A 22,403-nucleotide genomic window follows, 5' to 3' on the forward strand; every position below is an offset into this window, starting at 1 on the left:
AGTATTTTACCACTTTGGAATTATCTGTCGCATAAACTATTCAGTTGAGAAAAAAAATCATTTAAGAAACCTATATCATTTTTGAAGACCTATCCATAGATATTTATATAATATCATACCCCACACGTATGGGTTTGATAAAAAAAATTTTTGATTTTCAGTTCTAAGTATGATGAACCTCCAAAACTTATTATTTTTTTTTTCTATTTTTGTACGAAAATGTTAATGCGGTTCACAGAATACACCAACTTACCAAGTTTCAACAGTATAGGTCTCGTAGTTTTGGAAAAAAGTGGCTGTGAGATACACGGACAGACAGATAGAAATGACGAATCCATAAGTTTGTTTCCGAGTCATGGATGTTTAAATATATTTATTTATGATTCTATGTATGTTCATAGAATTTATGTATGTTTAAGTAAGTATATTGTATTAAATATCTCATTGTCTTGCAACCCATAACACAGGCTATATATGCTTAACTTGGGGCAAGATAATGTGTGTAAAAAGTGTGTCAATATTATTATTATTATATTATAAGTGTTCCGTCCATTTGGCTATGGAACTTTAAAAAACATTTTACATTCGGACCCCCGCAAGTATCTTATCCGATACTCTTTCCTTGATAGACAGACATCAACACTGGTGACAGTTTTTTCTTTGTATAAATTGATGAAATGAGCAAAATATTCACCTTGGTACATAATACACCCTGCCCATTATAATGCAGTGCCGTTCAGGGGTTTTGAAAGACACAGACTAGTCACTTTGAGACATAATATAAAGGTTTCATTAGCTTCATAATTACAATATCTACGACGCCCTTTGAACCGAATCGCAAATAGTGCTAGCATACTTCTGACTTCAAGGCGATACACAAACAGCCGACTGTGGTCTCAATTTAGTAAAATAAATTTTAATTTTCCCATGAAACACTTAATGAGTGATGATGTGTGTCACAGTTCTTCAATGTAATTATTGAACTTAACATAACTACTATATATATATATATAACCTAACTGTAAGATCTGTCTTTGTATTTTACAAAATATTAATTATAGATCAAAGGATTACCGATTAAAAAAACTATAGCAGCTAAGATAATATGAAACTGCTAAGTTATGTTTTTTTTATGGAATAGGAGGATAAACGAGCGTACGGGTCACATGGTGTTAAGTGATCACCGCCGCCCACATTCTCTTGCAACACCAGAGGAATCACAAGAGCGTTGCCAGCCTTTAAGGAAGGTGTACGCGCTTTTTTGAAGGTACCCATGTCGTATCGTCCCGGAAACACCGCACAAGGAAGCTCATTCCACAGCTTAGTAGAACGAGGAAGAAAGCTCCTTGAACAGCGCACTGTGGAGGACCGCCACACATCCAGATGGTGGGGATGATATCCTAATTTGTGGCGTGTCGTGCGAAGGTGGAATTCGGCGGCAGGAATCAGGTTAAACAGCTCTTCGGAACACTCCCCGTGATAAATGCGGAAGACACAGAATGAAGCGACGTCTCTACGAAACGCCAAGTAATCCAGCCGTTCACAGAGCACTGGGTCCCCGACAATTCGAGCTGCTCTGCGCTGCACGCGGTCAAATGGATCGAGCAGATACTGGGGTGATAATATTTATTCTTGGTAAGTTGTACAGCAATTTCACTGTTGTTAATTTAATTTATATCTTAAGTAGGACGTATGATTAACTAATTATTAGCATTAATTGTAAGCTTTGTGGTTTTTTAGATGCTTAGTTGTCCCAGTTTGTATATCAGTAATATGTAATATGTGATTTTAACTTAAAAATTTAATATGTAAACAATAACTCTCTTACATTATATACCCAAACATCACAAATAAATTTTGTTGTTACTTTATACCTATAGATAATCCCTATCTCATACAATACTGGTGAGTTACCCTGGACTTAACATTAACTTAACTTAAAAAATTTGCAAGATTAATTTAATATTCTAATTTAATAACACATCTAGCTGTTATTCAATAGAGGAGAGCTTTACAAATTTCCGTTCAGAATATTAGCCTTAGACGAACTAAGGACGATAGCAGGCAAAACATGGTATAGGAAAGCTAAAGATAGAAAAAAGTGGAAGAGGCCTTTGTCAATAGACAAACAGATAGATAATTAGTTAAGGATAGTATGTATATATATATATATATATATATGTAAATTGTACTAAAGAACTAACGAATAGAGGCTTAAAGTATTATTATTATTAACTTTACGATACAAACGTACCTTGTAGTGATCCGGTGATTGCCCACTATTAAAGGCGAAAATGTGTCTCAACACTCCCAACGCCTCGTCTGGCTTTCCTTTCATCATCAGAAACTTAGGGCTCTCCTTGGCCTGTGTCAACCAGAGAGCGGATAGGATCAAAGGCATGGAGTACGCCATTGTCAGGAGACGCCATGGCCGAAGGTATGTAGAGATTGAGCGAATGAAGTCTTCAATTGAGAATACACCCCAAGCGAATACTGGAAATGGAAGTCATTGGTCTATGATAATTGTTGTCATTGGATTTTGTTTTTCTTTGACAATACGAGACGAGACGAGCGAGACGTTCAGCTGATGGTATTTGATACGCACTGCCCATTACAATGCAGCGCCACTCAAGATTCTTAAAAAGTCATAATCTTGAGGCATAAGATATTAAGTCTCGTTTTCCCAGTAATTTAAATAGCTACGGCACCCTTCATACCGAAACACAGTAATGCTTACACATTGCACACGCTTTAAAATAGGCGCCGTTGTGCTAAACATAATCTAGCCGGAATCCTGTGCAAAGGAGCCTCCCACTGGTGAAGGTATTTAGATATTCTAACATACATAAGTCATTGAAAGGCTCGATCACTTGCCGTTTGTAGAGGTGTTGCTGTGTTGTGTTTCTTCTATTGTTTTTATCACGGCAATTGTTCCGCAGAGCTGGTTGACCTTATTCCTGTCAAACTCCACATTTTCACGCCACGTGCTGCATTCCTCTATATTGCTGTTTTCAAGGAACTTTCTTGAAGACACAACCAAACTATGAAATGAGCTTCCTTGTGCGGTAATTCCAGGACGATTTAGATCTTTGAAATTCGTACATAGGTCATACCTTAAAAAATCGCGTATACCTTAGAGGCCGGCAGCGGTCCTGTGATTTAGTAGATAAAGCAGAAGAATAATGGCTGGCGGTGATTACATATCATAAAGTGACGTTGGCTGTGACCAAGGGGAGAAATTTTGAGTTTCCTAACGAGGGTGCAATGTGTACGCACGAGGGATAATCGAGGGCCATAATACGAGTAGAGGAATCACACACCGAGTGATACATAGTGATTTATTCTAATAAATATTGAATTAGGGATAGTTTAAATTTACATGCTGATGTGTCCTTTTTATATAAAGTATATCAATTATATATGTGTCTTTGATCAATTCTTGTACAGTTACATTATATTCCACGAAAATAAGTATCAGCTCGATCCATTTGACCGCGTGCAACGCAGAGCAGCTCGAATTGTCTTGGACCCAGTGCTCTGTGAAAGGCTGGATCACTTGGCGTTGCGTAGAGACGTCGCTTCATTGTGTGTCTTCTACCGGGGTCTTCTTCTACTGTATTTATCACGGGGAGTGTTCCGAAGAGCTGTTTAACCTGATTCCTGCCGCCGAATCCCACCTTCGCACGACACGCCTCAAGTTAGGATATCATCCCCAACATCTGGATATGTGGCGGTCCTCCACAGTGCGGTTTTCAAGGAGCTTTCTTCCACGTACTACTAAGCTGTGGGATGAGCTTCCTTGTGCGGTGTTTCCGGGACGATACGACATGGGTACCTTCAAAAAAAGCGCGTACACCTTCCTTAAAGGCCGGCAACGCTCTTGTGATTCCTCTGGTGTTGCAAGAGAATGTGGGCGGCGGTGATCACTTAACACCAGGTGACCCGTACGCTCGTTTGTCCTCCTATTCCATAAAAAAAAACTATTATCCCAAATAAACTTGAGTTGTATTTATTCGATGAACTAAACGTGAATTGAACACAGAGACATATAGATATGACAGACGATATTAAAAAAGTACACTGCAGTGTTTGCAAAGAAATTTAAAGTAACTCCAAAATATTCGAATACACAAACATAACAAATGGATTTTCATTATTCATACAACTTTTTCGCTCGCAATGTAGATACACTACACTCTACACCTAATACTACTCTACTACCTAATACACTCTTTCGGCCCAGTTGTCATGCCACACACTTCCCGAAAGGGTGTGTAGTACAGGGCGTGGGACAGACGGCTTTAAGTGACGTTTTCAGAAGACCTTAGTGCCATCTGTTAGTTGGCCCGAAAATGAAAGCTTTGTCAGCTGTCACTCGCTTTGAAACCTTTCAACTTTTCTATAATTGTGTCAATGCCCACTGGTCATAAATGGCGGCTACGTCTAGCGTTTGCGCATGTATGTATTTCTCATGTTCCATTTTGCATATTTACAATACTAAATCTATCCTTTATGTTCTATGTTGTGACAAAATTAAACAACTAACTCTACGCGCAATTTCATCATGGTAAAAAATTGCAATACCTACATTAAAAAATAGAGTTAGCTTTTTAATGCGTCACAAAATTCAAAATGAATTTTATAATTTGGAGCTTATATATAGTTATTTTCGGGGCCAATCTCCAGATGGCGCTAGTTTTCAAATAGACAGCTCATAATGCGTAGAGAGGGCTCTCTTTTCCCTATATATTATTATACTCTTTGGTGTTACTACACCAAAGGGTATTACAAAGGGTAGATATATTTTCCAAAATGTGTCGCTCGGTGTATCTCTCATCTATGATTCACCTCGATCACTTTTTTGTTGTTATGAAAATCCGGGATGACACGAGCAGGACGTTCAGCTGATGGTAATTGATACGCTCTGCCCATTACAATGCGGTGCCGCACAGGATTCTTGAAAAGCCCAAAAATTCTGAGCGGCACTACAATTGCGCTCGTCTCCTTGAGACATAAGATGTTAAGTCTCATTTAATAATGTTTGATTTGGACAAGTTTTGGTGGTCTTCTCTTATTTGACAATAATAACATAATATTTATTTACTTGGACATAATGAAGCGATCAACATGAGGGACGCGTTGCAAATGAGTAACGCCAGATCTCTTCGTTTCTTCGGCATCAGCTCACCAGCGAAGGCAAAACCCAACGACGAGGGACAGGATAAACTGGAATATACAAAAATGTTATTATTTACTTATAAATAAATACATCGGGTCGACTACAAAATGACAAAAAAAAGTGTGTATGTACGTACGTGTGCACGCAAGAAGTTATACTCCTTTCACCTAATGAAGCAAAAATCATTTAAATGATTTATTCCTCGTGCTGTCCTACGTTTTTAGAAAGAACAATTTTGTAAAAATCTTGCAAAGATGGCTTTGACACGTCTTAATTATAAAATAATGAATACGGCTGTATGGGCTTCAACCCTTTGCCTGTCCTGTAATGGACGAAGAAATCAAAAAAAATAAAATAACGAATGACGCAAACGTCAGAAAATTTTAGGAACCAACTTCAACCTGTTTGTTACTCTTGTGTTACAGTGAAGCGCGCGTATCTTAAAATTTCATTCTCATCATTTTTCCATAACGCTCCTAAAGAAGTATTACTTCAAAAATGCTCACAACTGTCTAGAGAGAGATACTAACTAGTTGATGATTCCGTTTCTCATTCGATTTCCCTCGATTCATATCTTTTTATAATCTGTATAAGTTTTTGAGATATTTGCAAAAACCAAACATCCTTTTCTTATAATTTTATTAACTTTTAAATTTTTTGTGAGCACAGCTTTATTGCTTTCACAAAACATGTATTCAAAATCAAATGATACTTGGTTCATATTTCTCTGGGCCTTATATTGTTGGCCAAAAAAGCATTTGTTGACTAAACTTCGTACCTATTATACGGCTCAATCATGTTCATATGGTAAATAAACAGTAAATTAGGCAAGTTTTTAGGAAAGATTTGTCCTGAATTTACATTACCAGTGGGAGGCGTCTTTGCACAGGATGCCGGCTAGATAATGGGTACCACAACGGCGCCTATTTCTGCCGTGAAGCAGTAATGTGTAAACATTGCACTATTTCAGTCTGAAGGGCGCCGTAGCTAGTGAAATTACTGGGAAAATGAGACTTAACATCTTATGTCTCAAGGTGACGAGCGCAATTGTAGTGCCGCTCAGAATTTTTGGATTGAAAGCTGTGCATTTATTTTATAGGTGTGCATATTGAAATTGTTAATAATTTTAAGTTTATATTTGTAAATGTATTAATATGTATTCTGTTGAAGTACCAAATAAAAAAAATATAATAAAATAACGTTCAATAATCGGTAACCCCAAATAAATATTCAGATACTCACAAAAGCGAGCCCACGAACTTGCACAAAGCGAATGACAGCAGATTGGGCATGAACGCCGCAATCAGACCAATGACACCAGACAACAGAGTCGACACCAGCAGAACTGGTTTCCTGCCCAGAGCATCTGCCGTCGGACCCCAAAATGGCGCCGTTAATATAACACCTAAAGAAAAAATATACAGAAAATTATTTGGCTTTATTCATAAGGCTTTATTAAGAAGCTCACTGTTGCTCAGCGGGCAATGGAAAGGGCTATGCTCGGAGTTTCCCTGCGATCAGTAGGAGAACCAAAGTCACTGACATAGCCCAAATGATTGCGAAACTGAAGTGGCAGTGGGCATATAGCGCGGCGGACAGATGGCCGTTGGGGCAGTAAGGTCCTCGAATGGCGACCACGTACCGGAAGACGCAGTGTTGGTAGACCCCCCGCAAGATGGACCAATGATCTGGTTAAGATTGCCGGAGTAGGCTGGATGAGGGCAGTGTAGGACCGATCGTCGTGGAAATCTTTGGGGGTGGTCTTTGTCCAGCTGCGGACGTCTTCCGGCTGGAATGATGATTGGCTTTATTGAATTTAACACTTAAACATAGTTCCTAAATCGTTCACTCTTAGCAGAATGGCCACGCCTTTCCAGTGGCGTAGCGTGCCTTGGCCCGTATATAAATTCGCTTGGGGCCCTTATGAAGGGTAAAGATTTCTCACAAATAAAAAAAAATATTTGCATAAAAATAAATGAGATATTTAGTCATCATCTATCTGGCACTTTTTCCAAATTTTTTACAAACAATTCAAATTAAATATACAATCTGCTTGCCTATTTTGCGGCAACCAGCAATAGTTTTTATTAATTTTTGGGGGCGGGGGCCCCTATTATAATTGATACTGCAGATAAGGCGGTAGCTACGCCCCTGGTCTTTTCGGAGAATGCTCTCATCGCGATGGTTTAACATTTATGTCGAATGGTTGCATTGCAAGATACGTGAAACTTTGGTTAATGGTCAAAACTGAATAAAAATTTATCTATGTACTTAAACGTTGACCGGTTATAATTTTATTTCATTTTCCAAGACTTGCTTACTACCTCTCTTCTACCTGGTATCACGGACTAGTAAAAAAATAAGGACTCCGTGTCACCTTACATAACAATGTAGCACCAAAACAAGCCGATTAACGTGTAAATACAATACATAGCCCCACGAACACACTACATACAACATGCCGATAGGTGGCCATTATGAGAATTGTCATCGTCTGTGACAGATCAGTTTGCGTCTCAATAAAATATTTTAAAAATGCCGTCGTGCGTTGTGAAAACGTATAAAAACGATACTTTATATAAACAAATACTTATTTGTGGCCATATATGATTATTTAAGAGAGACAAAATTGTGTAACTAGTACCCCCCGTAACCGCACACACACTAGCATAACGGTGCTTCACTTGCTAATATCACGGCGCGGAGTCCTTCTTTTTTTACTCGTCCGTGCCTGGTATCAGTGTGACAGGGATTAACCCGCGGTTAAGCCACGCAGATTCTGTTTCAATCGATTACAAATGTTTTCCCTTAAACTTAAACACAAACTGGGTTATTTGAAAAAAGTTAAACATTTGTTGAACACTTGTTTTAAAAAAGTTCTATTAAAAATCTGTGTCTTACTGTTGTTTAGCGTTCAACAATCTTTAGACATTGCTTATATTTAAACATGAGTAGAAGCTTGTCTAAGTTGTGTCTAACGGATAGATTATTATAATCAAATGGAAGATTTAGATTAAATATATGATGACAGATAGACAGCTGTCAAAAATTGCGTTCCTTTTGTTCCTGAACACTTCAGCTTATTTTGTGCTTAACGACGTTTTAGTTAAGCACAACCAAAACACCATTTTGTAATAATAAAAGATAAACACCATTTTAGACGTCGTTATTGTTAAGTCACTCACGTTGTTATACTTTGGTAACTATTTAACACAACACGTGTCTAAGCCATGTTTAAATTATTTTTTTGTAATAACACCGAAACGGTCTTATTAATAAACGCAGTGTAAAGTTACTCCAAGTTTAATATTACTTCTCCCTGTCATGTAATTCTGTAGTGACAAAGGTAAGATAAAGACAAAAAGTTTTAAGCTTGAAATTACTTTACTTCGCGTTTCTACTAAATTGCAGAAAAAACTCGTTGGTTCCTCAAAATTAAACCGGCAACATAATCCGACAACACAAGCAAAACACCTTATTCATAATGGTCCGCTAACTTTAAACAGCCGCTGAGGAGTGTTTTCTCTCATTCTGTCTTAGGTCAATAGAAGAAGACAGAGTGAGATTTAGCAATGCTTTAAGTTAGCAGACTATTATGAATAATAACAATATAATGATCTATCATTAGAAATATAATTATATTCGCTGGGATACACCAATAAATATTATATAAATTCACTTGATAATTTCTCAAGCTGATTGCAAATTTTGATATCATCAAATTTTTTTTATGAAATTAAGGGCCGACACGAGCAGGACGTTCTGTTGATGGAAATTGATACGCCCTGCTCATTACGATGCAGTGCCGCTCAAGATTCTTGTAATACCCAAAAATTCTGAGCAGCTCTAGAACTGCGCTCGTCCCCTTTAGTCATAAGATTTCAAGTATCATTTGCCCAGTAATTTCACTAGCTACGGCGCCCTTCGGACCGAAACACAGTAATGCTTACACATTACTGCTTCACAGAAGGCGCCGCAGTGGTTCCCCTTAATCTAGCCGGCACCTGTGCAAAGGAGCCTCCCACTGGTAAAATTATCTTAGTGTAAGGCTTTAGTTATTGTCGATGCCACATTTAAGCTATGCATATTTTGGAAAGAAGCTATATTTCAAATAATAAATCATAAAAATGTGATTACTATGAATTATTTTCAGTTGGCTGCTTTTTATAATCAGTCGCCGATAAACTCTTGGAGTATGTTGAGTAATGAAGACACCGGTACAAACTTACCAATATTAGGTATACTAGCTATAATTCCTTTCATATGGTCTTCAAGAGCCAGATCGCAAGCTGCTGATGGTAGGATGAAGGAACTACCAATCATCTCCAGAATCGCTGAGCCGAGTATTGCTACCATTAATCCACAATGAAATATTTGATATTTTCCTGCGCCTGAAACAAAACAAAGCAATGTCTATGAATTGAAAATTTATAGTTAAATTATGTATGTATTAAGATTAATTAGTATTATTCCAACCAATGAAAGAAATGTATATATATCAAAATGAATTGCTGTTCGTTAGTCTCGCTAAAATTCGAGAACGGCTGGACCGATTTGGCTAATTTTGGTCTTGAATTATTTGTGGAAGTCCAGAGAAGGTTTAAAAGGTGAATAAATAGGAAAATGCTGCTAAATTAAATAAAAACAACAAATTTGTTTTTCCTTTGATGTGTCCATACATAATTTCTATGAGAGAATTTATTGACGCACGGTTTGACAGTTCTGCTGTGAAACAATTTCATTACGACAGCAGGGTGCATATTTTACGAAGTAAGTAATTTTAGATATATTATTGACAAATTCATATAAAAACATTATTTTATATTTTATTATATACAGAACAACGTCTGTCGGGTAAGCTAGTAAGAAATAAAACATAATCGTATTTCTGAGTGGCCCACAATCCTCATATATAAGTATCAACGCCCCCTTGTTAGTGAAATTTATAAATTTCTTTCTTAGCTGAGCTCTATTTGACAAAAGAAATTTTCCTACTGAATTTCAAGTCTCTGGGCCTTACGGTTGCAAAGATATCGTTCTGAGTCAGTAAGTGGAAATCTCTTATGTGGTACAGTAGATTGAACCGTTGACTCTCACCGTGGTGCCCCGGTTCGATGCTCGCAGCTGCAACAACTCATCATTCGAAAAAATCCAAGGGAAACAGAAGGCAGAGACATCATAGAAAAACCCGAGAAATTTGTGTAGCTTGAGTGAGCCCTGATCTCCTCCCCTGAGGAGATGGGACACGAATTTCGCATTTTGACGTAATGATGGTGGGTTTTGGCTCCTGAGATGAACCTAAAGAGCTCCTTTGACCACTCCTCGTGAGTTGAATCAATACAGTGAAGTGATCGTAGTATAGGTATGTGGCAATCTGATCGCTAAACTGATTATTATTGTCAATAGTTCAATTAATAAAAGAATATTAATCTAAGTTACTCGTTATATGAGATATAATTTTTCAAAACAGGTCCAACCAATTTCATAGATTAACGAAAACAAAACAAACATACAAGCAGATCTATTTTCTGTAGTTTGGACGTTACAAACATACACTTCGATTATATTTACATGAACAGATGTATACATTCGTCGTCTTGTACTAAGTCAAACATAGGAATTTTCCTACTACCTAGAATATCTTAGTACCATACATATATTATCATAATTACTGTGGCATAACTGGATTCTAGCGGTTTTTATCCAAGCGTGGCCCGCCCTCGTACGCAGCGATATATCAAAGGTTCAGTACAAATCAATAAGTGCCAAATATAGCGAACATTAAGCCTGAAATCGATAAAGCGTACTTAGACTTTGCTCAGACTTTACTTATGTAAAACTTAGCAGAGTCTAAGCTTAGGATAATCACATTACCAGTGGGAGGCTCCTTTATACAGGATGCTGGCTAGATTATGGGTACCACAACGGCGCCTATTTCTGCCGTGAAACAGTAACGTGTAAGCATTATTGTGTTTTATAAGGGAGTGAGCTGGCATCAAGACAATCCAAGAACTATTCGGCCCAAGCCATGGACAGGGAGAAGTTAAAAAACCTGACTGCTGACCTCCTGTAATGGAGAGGCACTTGAAGAAGAAGTAAAAGGTTTGTATCGCCGAAGTCGTCGGGTTATTTAGTAGTGGGATTCAAAGTTGTTTATAAAGAAATATCTGACTTAATGCGTTATGCTTATTTTTTGAAGCGAACCTTTAATGCGTCAGGTTTATTTGTGTTACACGGGAGCGTCAGATTTAGGAACGTTACAATTATATATATACCTAAACTTAAACAGTTTTAATTATGGACTCACGGTTCCAAAAGTTATTTATTTTAAACACAATATATTTGTGAATACACAGAGTATAGAATACTGTAGTGTTATTCTTATTTCTTTACATAGCTGTGAAAGTAATTAACTATCTAATATATAAAATTCTCATTTCGCGGTGTTTGTAGTTAAACTCCTTCGAAACGGCTTGACGGATTCTCATGAAATTTTAAGTGCTTATTGAGTAGGTCTGAGAATCGGACAAAATCTATTTTTCATCCCCTAAATGTTAAGGGTGGTCCACGCCAAATTTTTTTTTAATTTTTTTGAATTTTTTTTTATATTTGTTTGATTATGAGTCAGCATTGAAAAGTAAATACAACTTCAAATGTTCACACATCTACGTTCAACAGTTACTTTTGTATCGCGATTTTAATGTCGGCAATACAACGTTTGCTGGGTCAGTAATTAAGTAAAATTTTGTACTCATGAAAATTATATTTTGTCGCGTTAAAATTTATGTTAACATTCACATGGGACTACTATTGACACTAATTTTAAAATTGTTTAACATTAAATTCAAAAGCAACAATAATAAAGTTTCAAATTTATATACATTTGGCAAATTTAAGATACATTATTTTAACTTCTTAAATAATCTTTTTATACGTTATTTTACATGAAAAGTTATTAATGTCAAAGCAATTAACTTAAGAAAAACAAAAAATTCTGCTTCGTCTCTACAATTAGGTCACATAAAAATATTTTTCTAGTTATAAACTTGTTTTAAGTGGAACCCTAACGGCTCTAAACTTAACTATTACTTGAAAGCTTGCAAAACAAGTTGCTTGCCAAGTTAAGCTTGCTTTGAATTCTCTCTTCAATTAAGTGTAGGACATATTTTACTAATTGCTACCTATGTAAAGATATCTGAGCATTACTGTATAAATACGATATATCATTGCAATTAATTATTAGCCAGCATGTTTTCGAACTAGTTTTAAGTTTAAATATATGATTCGATGATGATTTTAAGTAAAGTTCGTTCCCTAATTATTTTCTGCCAAAACGTGAACATTCTGAAAAGCTAAATCAAAAAGATAGAAGCTCTAGAAATGCTTTAGTAATTGATACGCCCTGCTCATTAGGTACAACGCAGTGCCGCTCAGGATTCTTGAAAAACCTAAAAATACTGAGTGGGACTATGATTGCGCTCGTCACCTTGAGACATAAGATGTTTAGCCTCATTTGCCCAGTAATTTCACTAGCTACAGCGCCCATCAGACCGAAGCATAATAATGCTTACACATGACTGCTTCACGGCAGAAATAGTCGTCGTTGCGGTACCCATAATCTAGCCGGCATCTTGTGCAAAGGAGGCTCCCACTGGTAATGATGATTCTATTATGCAGTAGTGTGTTATGGTTAGGTTTATGGTCCTAAGAACGATGTAGTAAGGCTCACTTTACGAGTAAGTGTGTTGAAAAATAATTAAAATAATGCACAATGGTGGATGAATATGACGTATGGATGCTATTCTGTGCAATTCATGGAGTACTGTTCTCACCTCTGGGCGGGTGCTCCCCAGCTTCTTCCATTTGACCGCATACAACGAAGAGCGGCTCGAATCATCGACGATCAAGTCATCTCCGATCGGCTTGATTCTCTAGAATTGCGTAGAGATGTGGGTTCTCTCTGCATCTTCTACCGCATTTATCACGGGGAGTGCTCAGAGGAGCTGTTTGGATTGATTCCAGCGGCCGAATTCCACCACCGGACATTACGTGCAAAGTATCATCCGCATCACGTAGACATCTGGCATTCCACAACCGCGCGTTTTGTTCGAAATTTCTTGCCTCGCACAGCCACTTTGTACTACCGACAGCGGTCTTCCCGAACAGATACGACTTAGGGACCTTCAAGAAAAAAGCATACTCCCACCTTAAAAGCCAGCAACGCATTTCTTGACACACCTGTTGTTGCGGATGTCCATGGGCGGTTGCCTCACCTCTCCCCATCCCGTAAGCCTCTTGCCCGTTTGCCCCCTCTGATATAAAAAAAAATCCTTAAATTTCCAGCTACGATCCCCCAATACATGCACGCTGATTCTGTTTGAAATGTGAATGCTTGTAAATTAATTACGTAATTGCGAGGCCGCGCCTAATATATACGTGAATGTTGTTTACAAATACGTTTTCCAATTAAGTAACACCAATTTGGTCGAGCGGATCACCGGTTTTTTTGGAAATGTAGATGTAATGGAAGGATTTAGATACATAAAGGCCACGTAAATATCCACCCTGTGCTTCCCCGGGGCATAAAGAGAATAAGGAAGTCCCAGGCCCAAGGGTATAAGAGGCGACTAAGGGATCATCATCTATCAGATTATGGGTTATTAACGGCGCCTTTTTCGGCCTTGAAGCAGTAATGTGTAAGCATTATTGTGTTTCAGTCTGAAAGGCGCCGCGCCGTAGCTAGTGAAATTACTGGGCAAATGAGACTTAACATCTTATGTCTCTTGAGACATAAGATGTTAAGTCTCATTTGATAGTCTCAAGATGACGAGCGCAATTGTAGTGCCGCTCAGAAGTTTTGGTTTTTCAAGAAACGTGAGCGGCATTGCATTGTAATAGGCAGGGCGTATCAATTACCAGACCTTGAACGTCTTGCTCGTCTCGTCCCTTGTTGTCTAAAGAATATTTGGATTTTTTATAGAGAATAAGCAAATTGAGGGTGATGGCAAGTTGACACTTGACAGTTTTGTTCAACAGTTCATAATGTAGTTTTTGCCTATCGAGCTTCAGGTCGTGGCTTCGATTCCCAGAAAACATAAACATTACATCTGTTGCAAATAATGTATATAATCCTCTCTTTTACGTCTGGGTTTTGTTATGTAATTTTAATATAATTCATTGAAGGTAATTGAGCGCAATTTTATGTTAGAAGCCTTGTCTCACAGAAAATTTAAGGGTAGGTAATACAAGATATTTTCATTCCAATTACCTCGATTTTCATGAATCACTCAAAGGCTTCCCAAAAAAATATATTTTTAAATCTCTATTTCTTTTTATCTACATGAATTGAAACAAGATTAAATCAAAACAATTTTACCGTTGCTTTATCAAAAAACGCAATATTTGGTTTAAATTTAGATTCAAAAATATACGATATTCTATCGACACTTCCTAAGATTTCCATTTAATTGTTCATATTACAACTCTCGACCTCACGCAGATTGGGAACTGCAAAGTCGTGCAATCTTACGTATATCTTGGTGCTTTTATCTCAAACAATGGAGGATGCGTAGATGAAGTAAAGCGCCATATGGCGATAGCAAGAACTGCCATGGACAAATTGAAAAAAAATTGGAAGAACAGAAACATTACAAAAGCCACGAAAATCCGGCTCGTCCAAACACTTGTTTTTCCCATATACTTGTATGCTGCAGAGACGTGGACGTTGCGACAAGCCGAGAAAAAGTAAATTGATGCTCTGGAGATGTGGTGCTGGAGAAGAATGCTAGGAGTTTCATGGACCTAGTTTCGCACCAACGTCTCCATTTTCCAAGAACTTGGCATAAAACAACGCCTTTCGGTGTTAATACAGAGTCATTCATAAGTTCTTCGGAAACGTCTCCCGGCGCGAGAGTGAATGCATTGAGCGCGTTGTCGTTCAGGGCAAAGTGAAGGGTACCAGAGGGCGGGGACGGTCACCCATGTGTTGGACCGACCAAATTTAGTCCGCCGGGGGCTGTCCATTGAATGAGTGCACAAGACTGTCGGCCAGCAGGGAAAAGTGGCGAAGTCTCGTGGGGCGCATCACATCTGCCCCAAAAGATTCCACTTCGTGATGACCACAACCGCTCTGTCAAGAGTGTAACGACGAAGAAGAAGAAGATTACAACTCTAATTGATAAATTGTTTCGCGTCGGCCACTTGCTAGCGATTATATCTTGAAATGGGGTAAAATTGTGAGTTTTGGGTTGCGTAATCCTTTGAAAACAATTTATTAATATTATTTACATACTTTCATTAAAACGGTTAACACCAATTACATTAATTACAGACAATTCATTATTGATTCAGGCATTCATCTCGCTCACAGTACTTCAGGCATTATGAATAGCCGTGATCATTTTTTGTAATCCATACTAGGCCATTGCAATCTGTACCTACATCAATATAGTTAAGATAAATATTAACATCCAGGTTACGAAAACCCGCGTGAGACCGATTCGTGCTTGACCAGTTGAATGAATCACGCTGCAAGTCATTAAATTGAATTAACAGTAGTAAGTTACAACATCCTAAAAGTAATAATTAACTGCACGCACATGCATCGTGTTTTGTTGCGAAATATTATGATTCATATTTTTATCATTATAATTGGCAAATCCTAATCTAACTAATATTAAAAATATATAATATTATAAAATATATATTTCACACACACACACACACACACAGACACACACACATATACATACACATTTAATTTCTATTTGTTATTAATTATTTCGTTTGTCATTGTCATTTGTCGAGGAATCACTCACCCGAAAATACAGTTTTAACTAGGTCGGATGTCCACCCCTTCTAATATCATTGCAAAACTGTTTTCCAATGTTATTATTATTACAATTAACGATAAAAAGATGTTAACAATTAGTATTATACAATAAATAGTGCACATTTAGTAAAAAAATGAAATAAAGTATTATATATATCATTAGCAGTCCCCTCTCCAAAACGTAACATTGATATTGCGATCTGTTTCTGCCGCGTTAGTTCCGCGTCGGAACTCGTATTCTAAAATCACTCGAAATAGAAAAAAAAGAACTGAAAGTCGATAATCGAATGTTGCACATTTTTTAAAGAAGAACTACGTAGGTACCATGTGAAAAAAAATTTACTCAAAAATCTCAAACCATGAAGGTTCTATGTCAATTCGAAGTACCTATTACAATAAAACGGCAATTTCATACTTTAACCCTTGTTATTATAAATACGAAGTGACTTTGTTTGTTACGCTTTCACGCCCTATAACTATTTCACCGATATGGACTCTATTCATAACCGACTCTCATATTGGGAATCTTATTTAGTTCCCGAGGGTGTACGATTCGAATATATAGATATTTCTAAGTCAAAAGTAAGGGTTTCGGATATGTCAATCACCAACACAATATCATAAAAGTACTTAAACCTTCTCCTAAACACGCTGTATGTTATGGTACAAGTATTTATCCGATCTGTTCAGTAGTTTTCGTACTTATTATATAACCAAAAAAATTAATAGTATTATATAGATTGTTGACATAGACTCTGTCGTCACGGAAATGAAATGCAAAATGGCGCGTTTGAATAGCTGTAATAAATTGGCCGAAGATAATATTTCCCCCGATAAAAATGTTCTCATCAATAATTTTGTGTTTGATGATATTTTAGAATAATATGTTATGTTTTTTTTTTAAGTGATAACCCTCACTTCTAGGATTAATACACAAATAAAATTTGAAAAACATAACATTATGGCTTGTATATGAAGAACCTGCAGATGAAGCCACAACCTGAGAGTTGAACAAAGCAAACAGAGTTTTATAACGAGGCGGTAATCGAACGGTTGGCTCAGTAGGTTAGAGCACCGGCACGGAACGCCGGAGGTCGTGGGTTCGAATCCCGCAACGTTCATAAAATTTTGTTTTTCAAATTTTATTTGGATATTTCAGTATGTTAAAAATCAAATTTAAGTATTTTTTAAAACCATGCATATACCCTATTTCACTGCCTACTACGTCCGGGTGGATGTTACAAGTAGCAGATATTGTATGTCTGTATTTAGCATGACAATATGTAGCTTATATGTTGTCCCAAGCTTTTGTTAATATTCATTAATAATAGTATTTATCCTGGTAATAAATTATGCTGGTAACCTCTCGCTTGAACTTGAAGCTTAAGTTGAACAATACGTATCGAGATTTATGAACATAACGTCACACGAAAGTTTGGCTCAGTGGAAGAGCGCTCGCACGGAGCGCAAGAGTTCGCGGGTTCAACTCACGTATCGTTCATACATTTGTTTTCAAATTTAATTTGTGTAGTTAATCCCAGAATTGAGGGTCACTTTAAAGAAATAACAAATTGTTTAGATTTACAAGAGCGACATCTCAAGTCAATTTCCTAATATGAAAATATTTAGGTTGTACAGGTTATCAACTGTAAAGTAGATCCTGTAGATGAAGCCACAACCTGAGTGTTGAAAAAGACATATTATCAAGATTTATGAACGTGACGTCACTCGAAAGGTTGGCTCAGTGGAAAAGTGCTCACACGGAACGCAAGGGGTCGCGGGTTCGATTCATGCATCATTCATAATTTCCTTTTTTAAATTTAATTCGTGTAATTATGAATGTAGTAATGTCTTAATTGTCGGAGCTAAGCTTCATTTTATATTTATAGGAATAAATAATAGTATCCACACGCAAGACCTTGTTCTAAAATGCTCTTAAAAATGACAATTCTGAATTTTAAAATCTTTTAATTGTGATTTATATATTCATACTAGCTGACCCAGCAAACGTTGTATTGCCGATATTAAAATCGCGATACAAAAGTAACTGTTGATCGTAGATGGGTGATAATTTGGAGTTGTATGTATTTTTAATGCTGAATCATAATCAAACAAACTTAAAAAAAATGTAAAAAAAATCATGTGGACTACCCTTAACATTTAGGGGGATGAAAAATAGATGTTGTTCAATTTTCAGGCCTACCCAATATGCACTCATAATTTCATGAGAATCGGTCAAGCCGTTTCGGAGGAGTTCAAAGTTTAACACCATGACACGAGAATTTTATATATTAGATTAGAAATGACATCAAAATGAATTATAATGGAATCAATTTTGAGAAAAAAATGCCTTTTTAATGCCTTTTATGCCTTTTATATTATTGATTATGCCCTTTATTCAGACTATTAGTATCTATTTACAAAGTATGAAATACTTTTAATAAATAAAAGAAACGAAACAAGTCTTATAACTATATTTACAATACTATGATTACATAAAATTAAAACTATCATTACGGAGAAGTGTACCAAGAATACTGGCAGCATTTCCACGTTGGATAGCTAGGCTGATCTGCTGACCGAAATAGCTGCCAGCGCTTGGGTTTCCAGTAGCCTTATTGAGGCGAGAAGATAGTACTTTGTACATTCTCCGCACCTCTGGGACTCACGGGCCAAGTGTCTCTTATTAATGGTGAAAGTTTACATCAATAGCCATTATAATTGTTCATTATATTTCGAAATTAATGGCACAAGTCACGGATGAGTAAAAAAATAAGGACTCCGTGTTACATAACAGTAAGGCACCAAAACAAGCCGGTAAACGTGTCAATACATAGCCCCACGCACACACTTACACTAATACAAGCCGATCGGCCGCCATTATGAGATTTGCCATCGTCTGTAACAGAATATTTTAAAAATGCCGTTGTGCCTTGTGAAAAATTGTAAAAACAATACTATAAAAGTATTTGAGGATATATGATTATTTAAGGGAGAAAAAATTGTGTAACTGGTACACCCCGCACACACACTAGCATAAGGGTGCTTCACTTAGTATTTTCTTTGATTAACGCGAATGTTACACATTTAAATAAAACACTTTTAAAGGATTAAAACGCGTGTAATTGTAACGATTTTACATTAGATGTTTGCGTAAAAGTTACATTTTTATTTGGTAAAAGAGAATATTTTCTCCCAAGACTGGAACGTGAAGCCATCGAAGCCACTGTCAGTAAATTTTGCCAAAAGCCATCTATCTACAGAAAATACCACCTCCGAGGAAATAAATGGCGCTAAACTTCATAATGACAACTATGACAAATACTATCTTTGACTCACTAAAAGGCATAAAAGGCATAAAAGGCATTTATTTTCTCAAAATTGATTCCTTTAGAATTCTTTTTGATGTCATTTCTTTTCTTATACTACTAGATACTACTACCTACCTTTCTTATACTACTAGATACTACTACATCTGCAGTCCCCCTGAAAACGAGATCTGGAAAGGTCTTGAAACGTCGGGTTAACTATAATAAAAATGTAACTTTTACGCAAACATCTAATGTAAAACCGTTACAATTACACGCATTTTGTTCTTTTAAAGGTGCTTCACTTGCTAATATCACGGCGCGGAGTCCTTCTTATTTTACTAGTCCGTGGGCACAAGTATGCATTAGATGAAATATGTGTATATTTTGAAATTGAAAATATCATAATTTAATTATTTCGTAAACTACTTTAATTATTATGTAGATAGTGAACCGCCTTTATTACTATCCAGTTAAAATATAATATAGTATAAATATGGATCATTAATAGTTATTGCAGCACACCCACTCTCGAACGTAAACATAATAATCTTGATACTTTTAGTTACATTACTGCTATTTTCAAAGAGTTTTCTTTTATCATCGATATATTCGAAGCTCAATAGTATTATACGCACTTTAAATAGAAAACTTTTGTGAGTGTTGAATGAGATTGAGTTGTCACACTCGGCTACGTAACGCTCTTTCGGGTGAAGTCTAAGTCGAATGAATTAGCGCGATTAGTGAACGCAATATTTACTGGAGTATTTATACACAAATAGCTGTTACCCGCAACTTTATTTACCAGTTTAATAATATTACTTACATAGTTAATTTGCCCGAGCGATGGCACCTATATCGCGTTCGTTGGCATTTTTTAACGCGCTCTTGGACAAGAATGCTCAATGGGACCCATGATGGATGTCGAACCAGTAATAATAATAATAATAACTTTATTTCTCACCAACAACCAAAATTACAATACAGCGAAAACTTAAAAATACAGGCAATACATATCGCTGTTGCCTTTTTTTTTTTTGAGAGGAGGAAATACGGTTACGTATGTCGGACTCGAGTGTCCGCGTAAGCGGACGCCCCATACCGACTAAAACCTCCTCTGTGCTATTAGCAGCCTTGGCTTTCACAGCGAAGTAGGACGTGGGCCGTGGAGGCCGCAAAGACTACGCAACAACAGTCGCGGGGCGTCTCCTAAGGAGACTCGAACCTCAGACCGGCTGTGTGCTTGTGGGAAGGAGAGAGAATGAAAATGAAAATGAAGATGAAATGAAGATGAAAAGATGAGAAGAACACACTCGCCGGCGAGTGTGGTGATGTTTAGTGTAATGTATGTAAGTGTGTGTATGTGTTTATGATTGTATGTATGTATGTTTGTATGTGTGTAAGTAGTGTAAATGTTAGTGTGCATGTATGTTTGTGTTTGTGTCTGTTTGTGGAGTGTGTTTGTGGTTGTGTAAGTGGTGTATGTCAGTCCGTCAGTCAGTCCGTGTGTGAGTGAGTGTAGTGAAACGATTACAGGACGAGGACTAACGCCTCGTCGATCAAAACAATGTGTGGTGTATCTAGGGTGCGGGCCGCTGGCCATCGTCAGAGTGACGAGTGCCAGTGGTTTGCGGTGGTTGACCGCGCCTACGCCTGCGAAGGCGGTGTGTGCGTGTCTGTGTCGGTGTTTGTGTGGGTGTCGCGTTTGCGATGGTGATGTCGTCATCCGGGTCTACCGTTACGTGTCTGGGACGTCTTATTGGGTTGAGACTATGGTGAAGGGGGGTGTACCCGCATGCCTTCCTAACCAAGATGTTAGGATGGTTAGGCGCCTTGTCAAAGAAGCGTCGCGAGATCTCTTTAAAGTGTTGAGCTATCGTCGGAAGCTATAGGTCGCGGTGAAGGTCAACGTTTCGGATGAACCACGGGGCTCCGGTTGCCATGCGCGTGAATTTATTTTGAACTACTTGCAAACGACGTAAGTAGCTCGGTCGGGTGTGCGCGAAAACGACGCTTGCGTATGACAGTATTGGCCGTACGATGGTTTTGTACAGCGTCACTTTGTGTTTGAGCGGAAGTTTGCTTCGCCCACACACAAGTGGATTAAGGTGACTGAGGACAAATCGGGCTCTATTGCATACCGTATCAATATGTTTCTTGAAGTTCATATTGCTGTTGAACGTGACTCCTAAGTATTTGTAATCCTTCACCCACGGTATGGGTCTTTCATACAATTTAATGACGTCGGTCGGTCGTTTTTTAGCGCGGATGCTATTCGCGTTACCGAAGAGTACCGCTGCACTCTTGGTGGGGTTCACTTCAATCCGCCATTTTCTGAACCAGTTGCCTAGTTCATCGACGGCGGCTTGAAGTACTTTAATGTTCCTGCTCAAGGTTGAGCGGTTCAATAGAGTGGAGCCAAAGTAGAGTGCCGTATCGTCAGCGTACTGAGCGAGCTGGACACTCGGAAACTTGGGAATCTCGCTCGTGAAGAGCGAGAAAAGAGTGGGAGAGAGGACTGAACCCTGTGGCACGCCAGACCTGATGGGTCTGGGTGAGGATAGGGTGCCCTCTACTCGATATCGGAAGGAGCGATCAGTAAGGTAGGCTCGTATGATGCGCACGAGCCTGTCTGGCAATCCCAGTTGATACAGCTTGAATACTAAGCCGTTGTGCCATACCTTGTCAAATGCCTTCGCGACATCGAAAAACACGGCTGCCGTGGTAGCGTGAAGTTGACGCTGTACGAGAATGTACTCGGTGAGTCGGTGAGCCTGCTGGGGACACGAGTGAGCGGTTCTGAATCCGAACTGTATGTCGGGTATCAGGTTGAGCTCCGCGATGTAATGATTAAGACGCGCGAAAATTAATCTTTCGTAAAGTTTCCCGATCGAGTTAATTAAGCTAATAGGCCTATAGCTACTCGGATTAGCTTTAGGTTTATTGGGTTTTGGGATACCGATAACAATGGAATCCTTCCATTGTTCGGGGAACGCGCTATTAGACAATAGAATATTAAAAATGGTAACCAATAAAGTAATAAGAGTCGAGGGTAGGATTTTAAGAACCCTATTGTTTATAGTGT

General features: G+C 37.8%; 1 protein-coding gene across 4 annotated transcripts in view; it reads right to left on the reverse strand.

The window, feature by feature from the left end:
* Positions 1 to 22,403, reverse strand: part of LOC126974544 (uncharacterized) — a 50,875-nt gene that overhangs the window by 14,887 nt on the left and 13,585 nt on the right. For 3 of the 4 annotated variants that reach the window (XM_050822067.1, XM_050822066.1, XM_050822065.1), the window contains exons 3-6: positions 9,409 to 9,570; positions 6,422 to 6,584; positions 5,105 to 5,226; positions 2,255 to 2,493 (exon numbers count right to left, since the gene is read on the reverse strand). In XM_050822067.1, coding sequence (XP_050678024.1) covers positions 2,255 to 2,493; positions 5,105 to 5,226; positions 6,422 to 6,584; positions 9,409 to 9,570 — 686 coding nt within the window. Of the gene's footprint in view, positions 1 to 2,254; positions 2,494 to 5,104; positions 5,227 to 6,421; positions 6,585 to 9,408; positions 9,571 to 13,011; positions 13,221 to 22,403 lie in introns of those variants that run through there. The other variant, XM_050822068.1, reaches the window with a different exon arrangement.

The sequence above is a fragment of the Leptidea sinapis genome, chromosome 32 (assembly GCF_905404315.1).
Source record: "Leptidea sinapis chromosome 32, ilLepSina1.1, whole genome shotgun sequence".
In the NCBI taxonomy this organism is placed as follows: Eukaryota; Metazoa; Arthropoda; class Insecta; order Lepidoptera; family Pieridae; genus Leptidea; species Leptidea sinapis.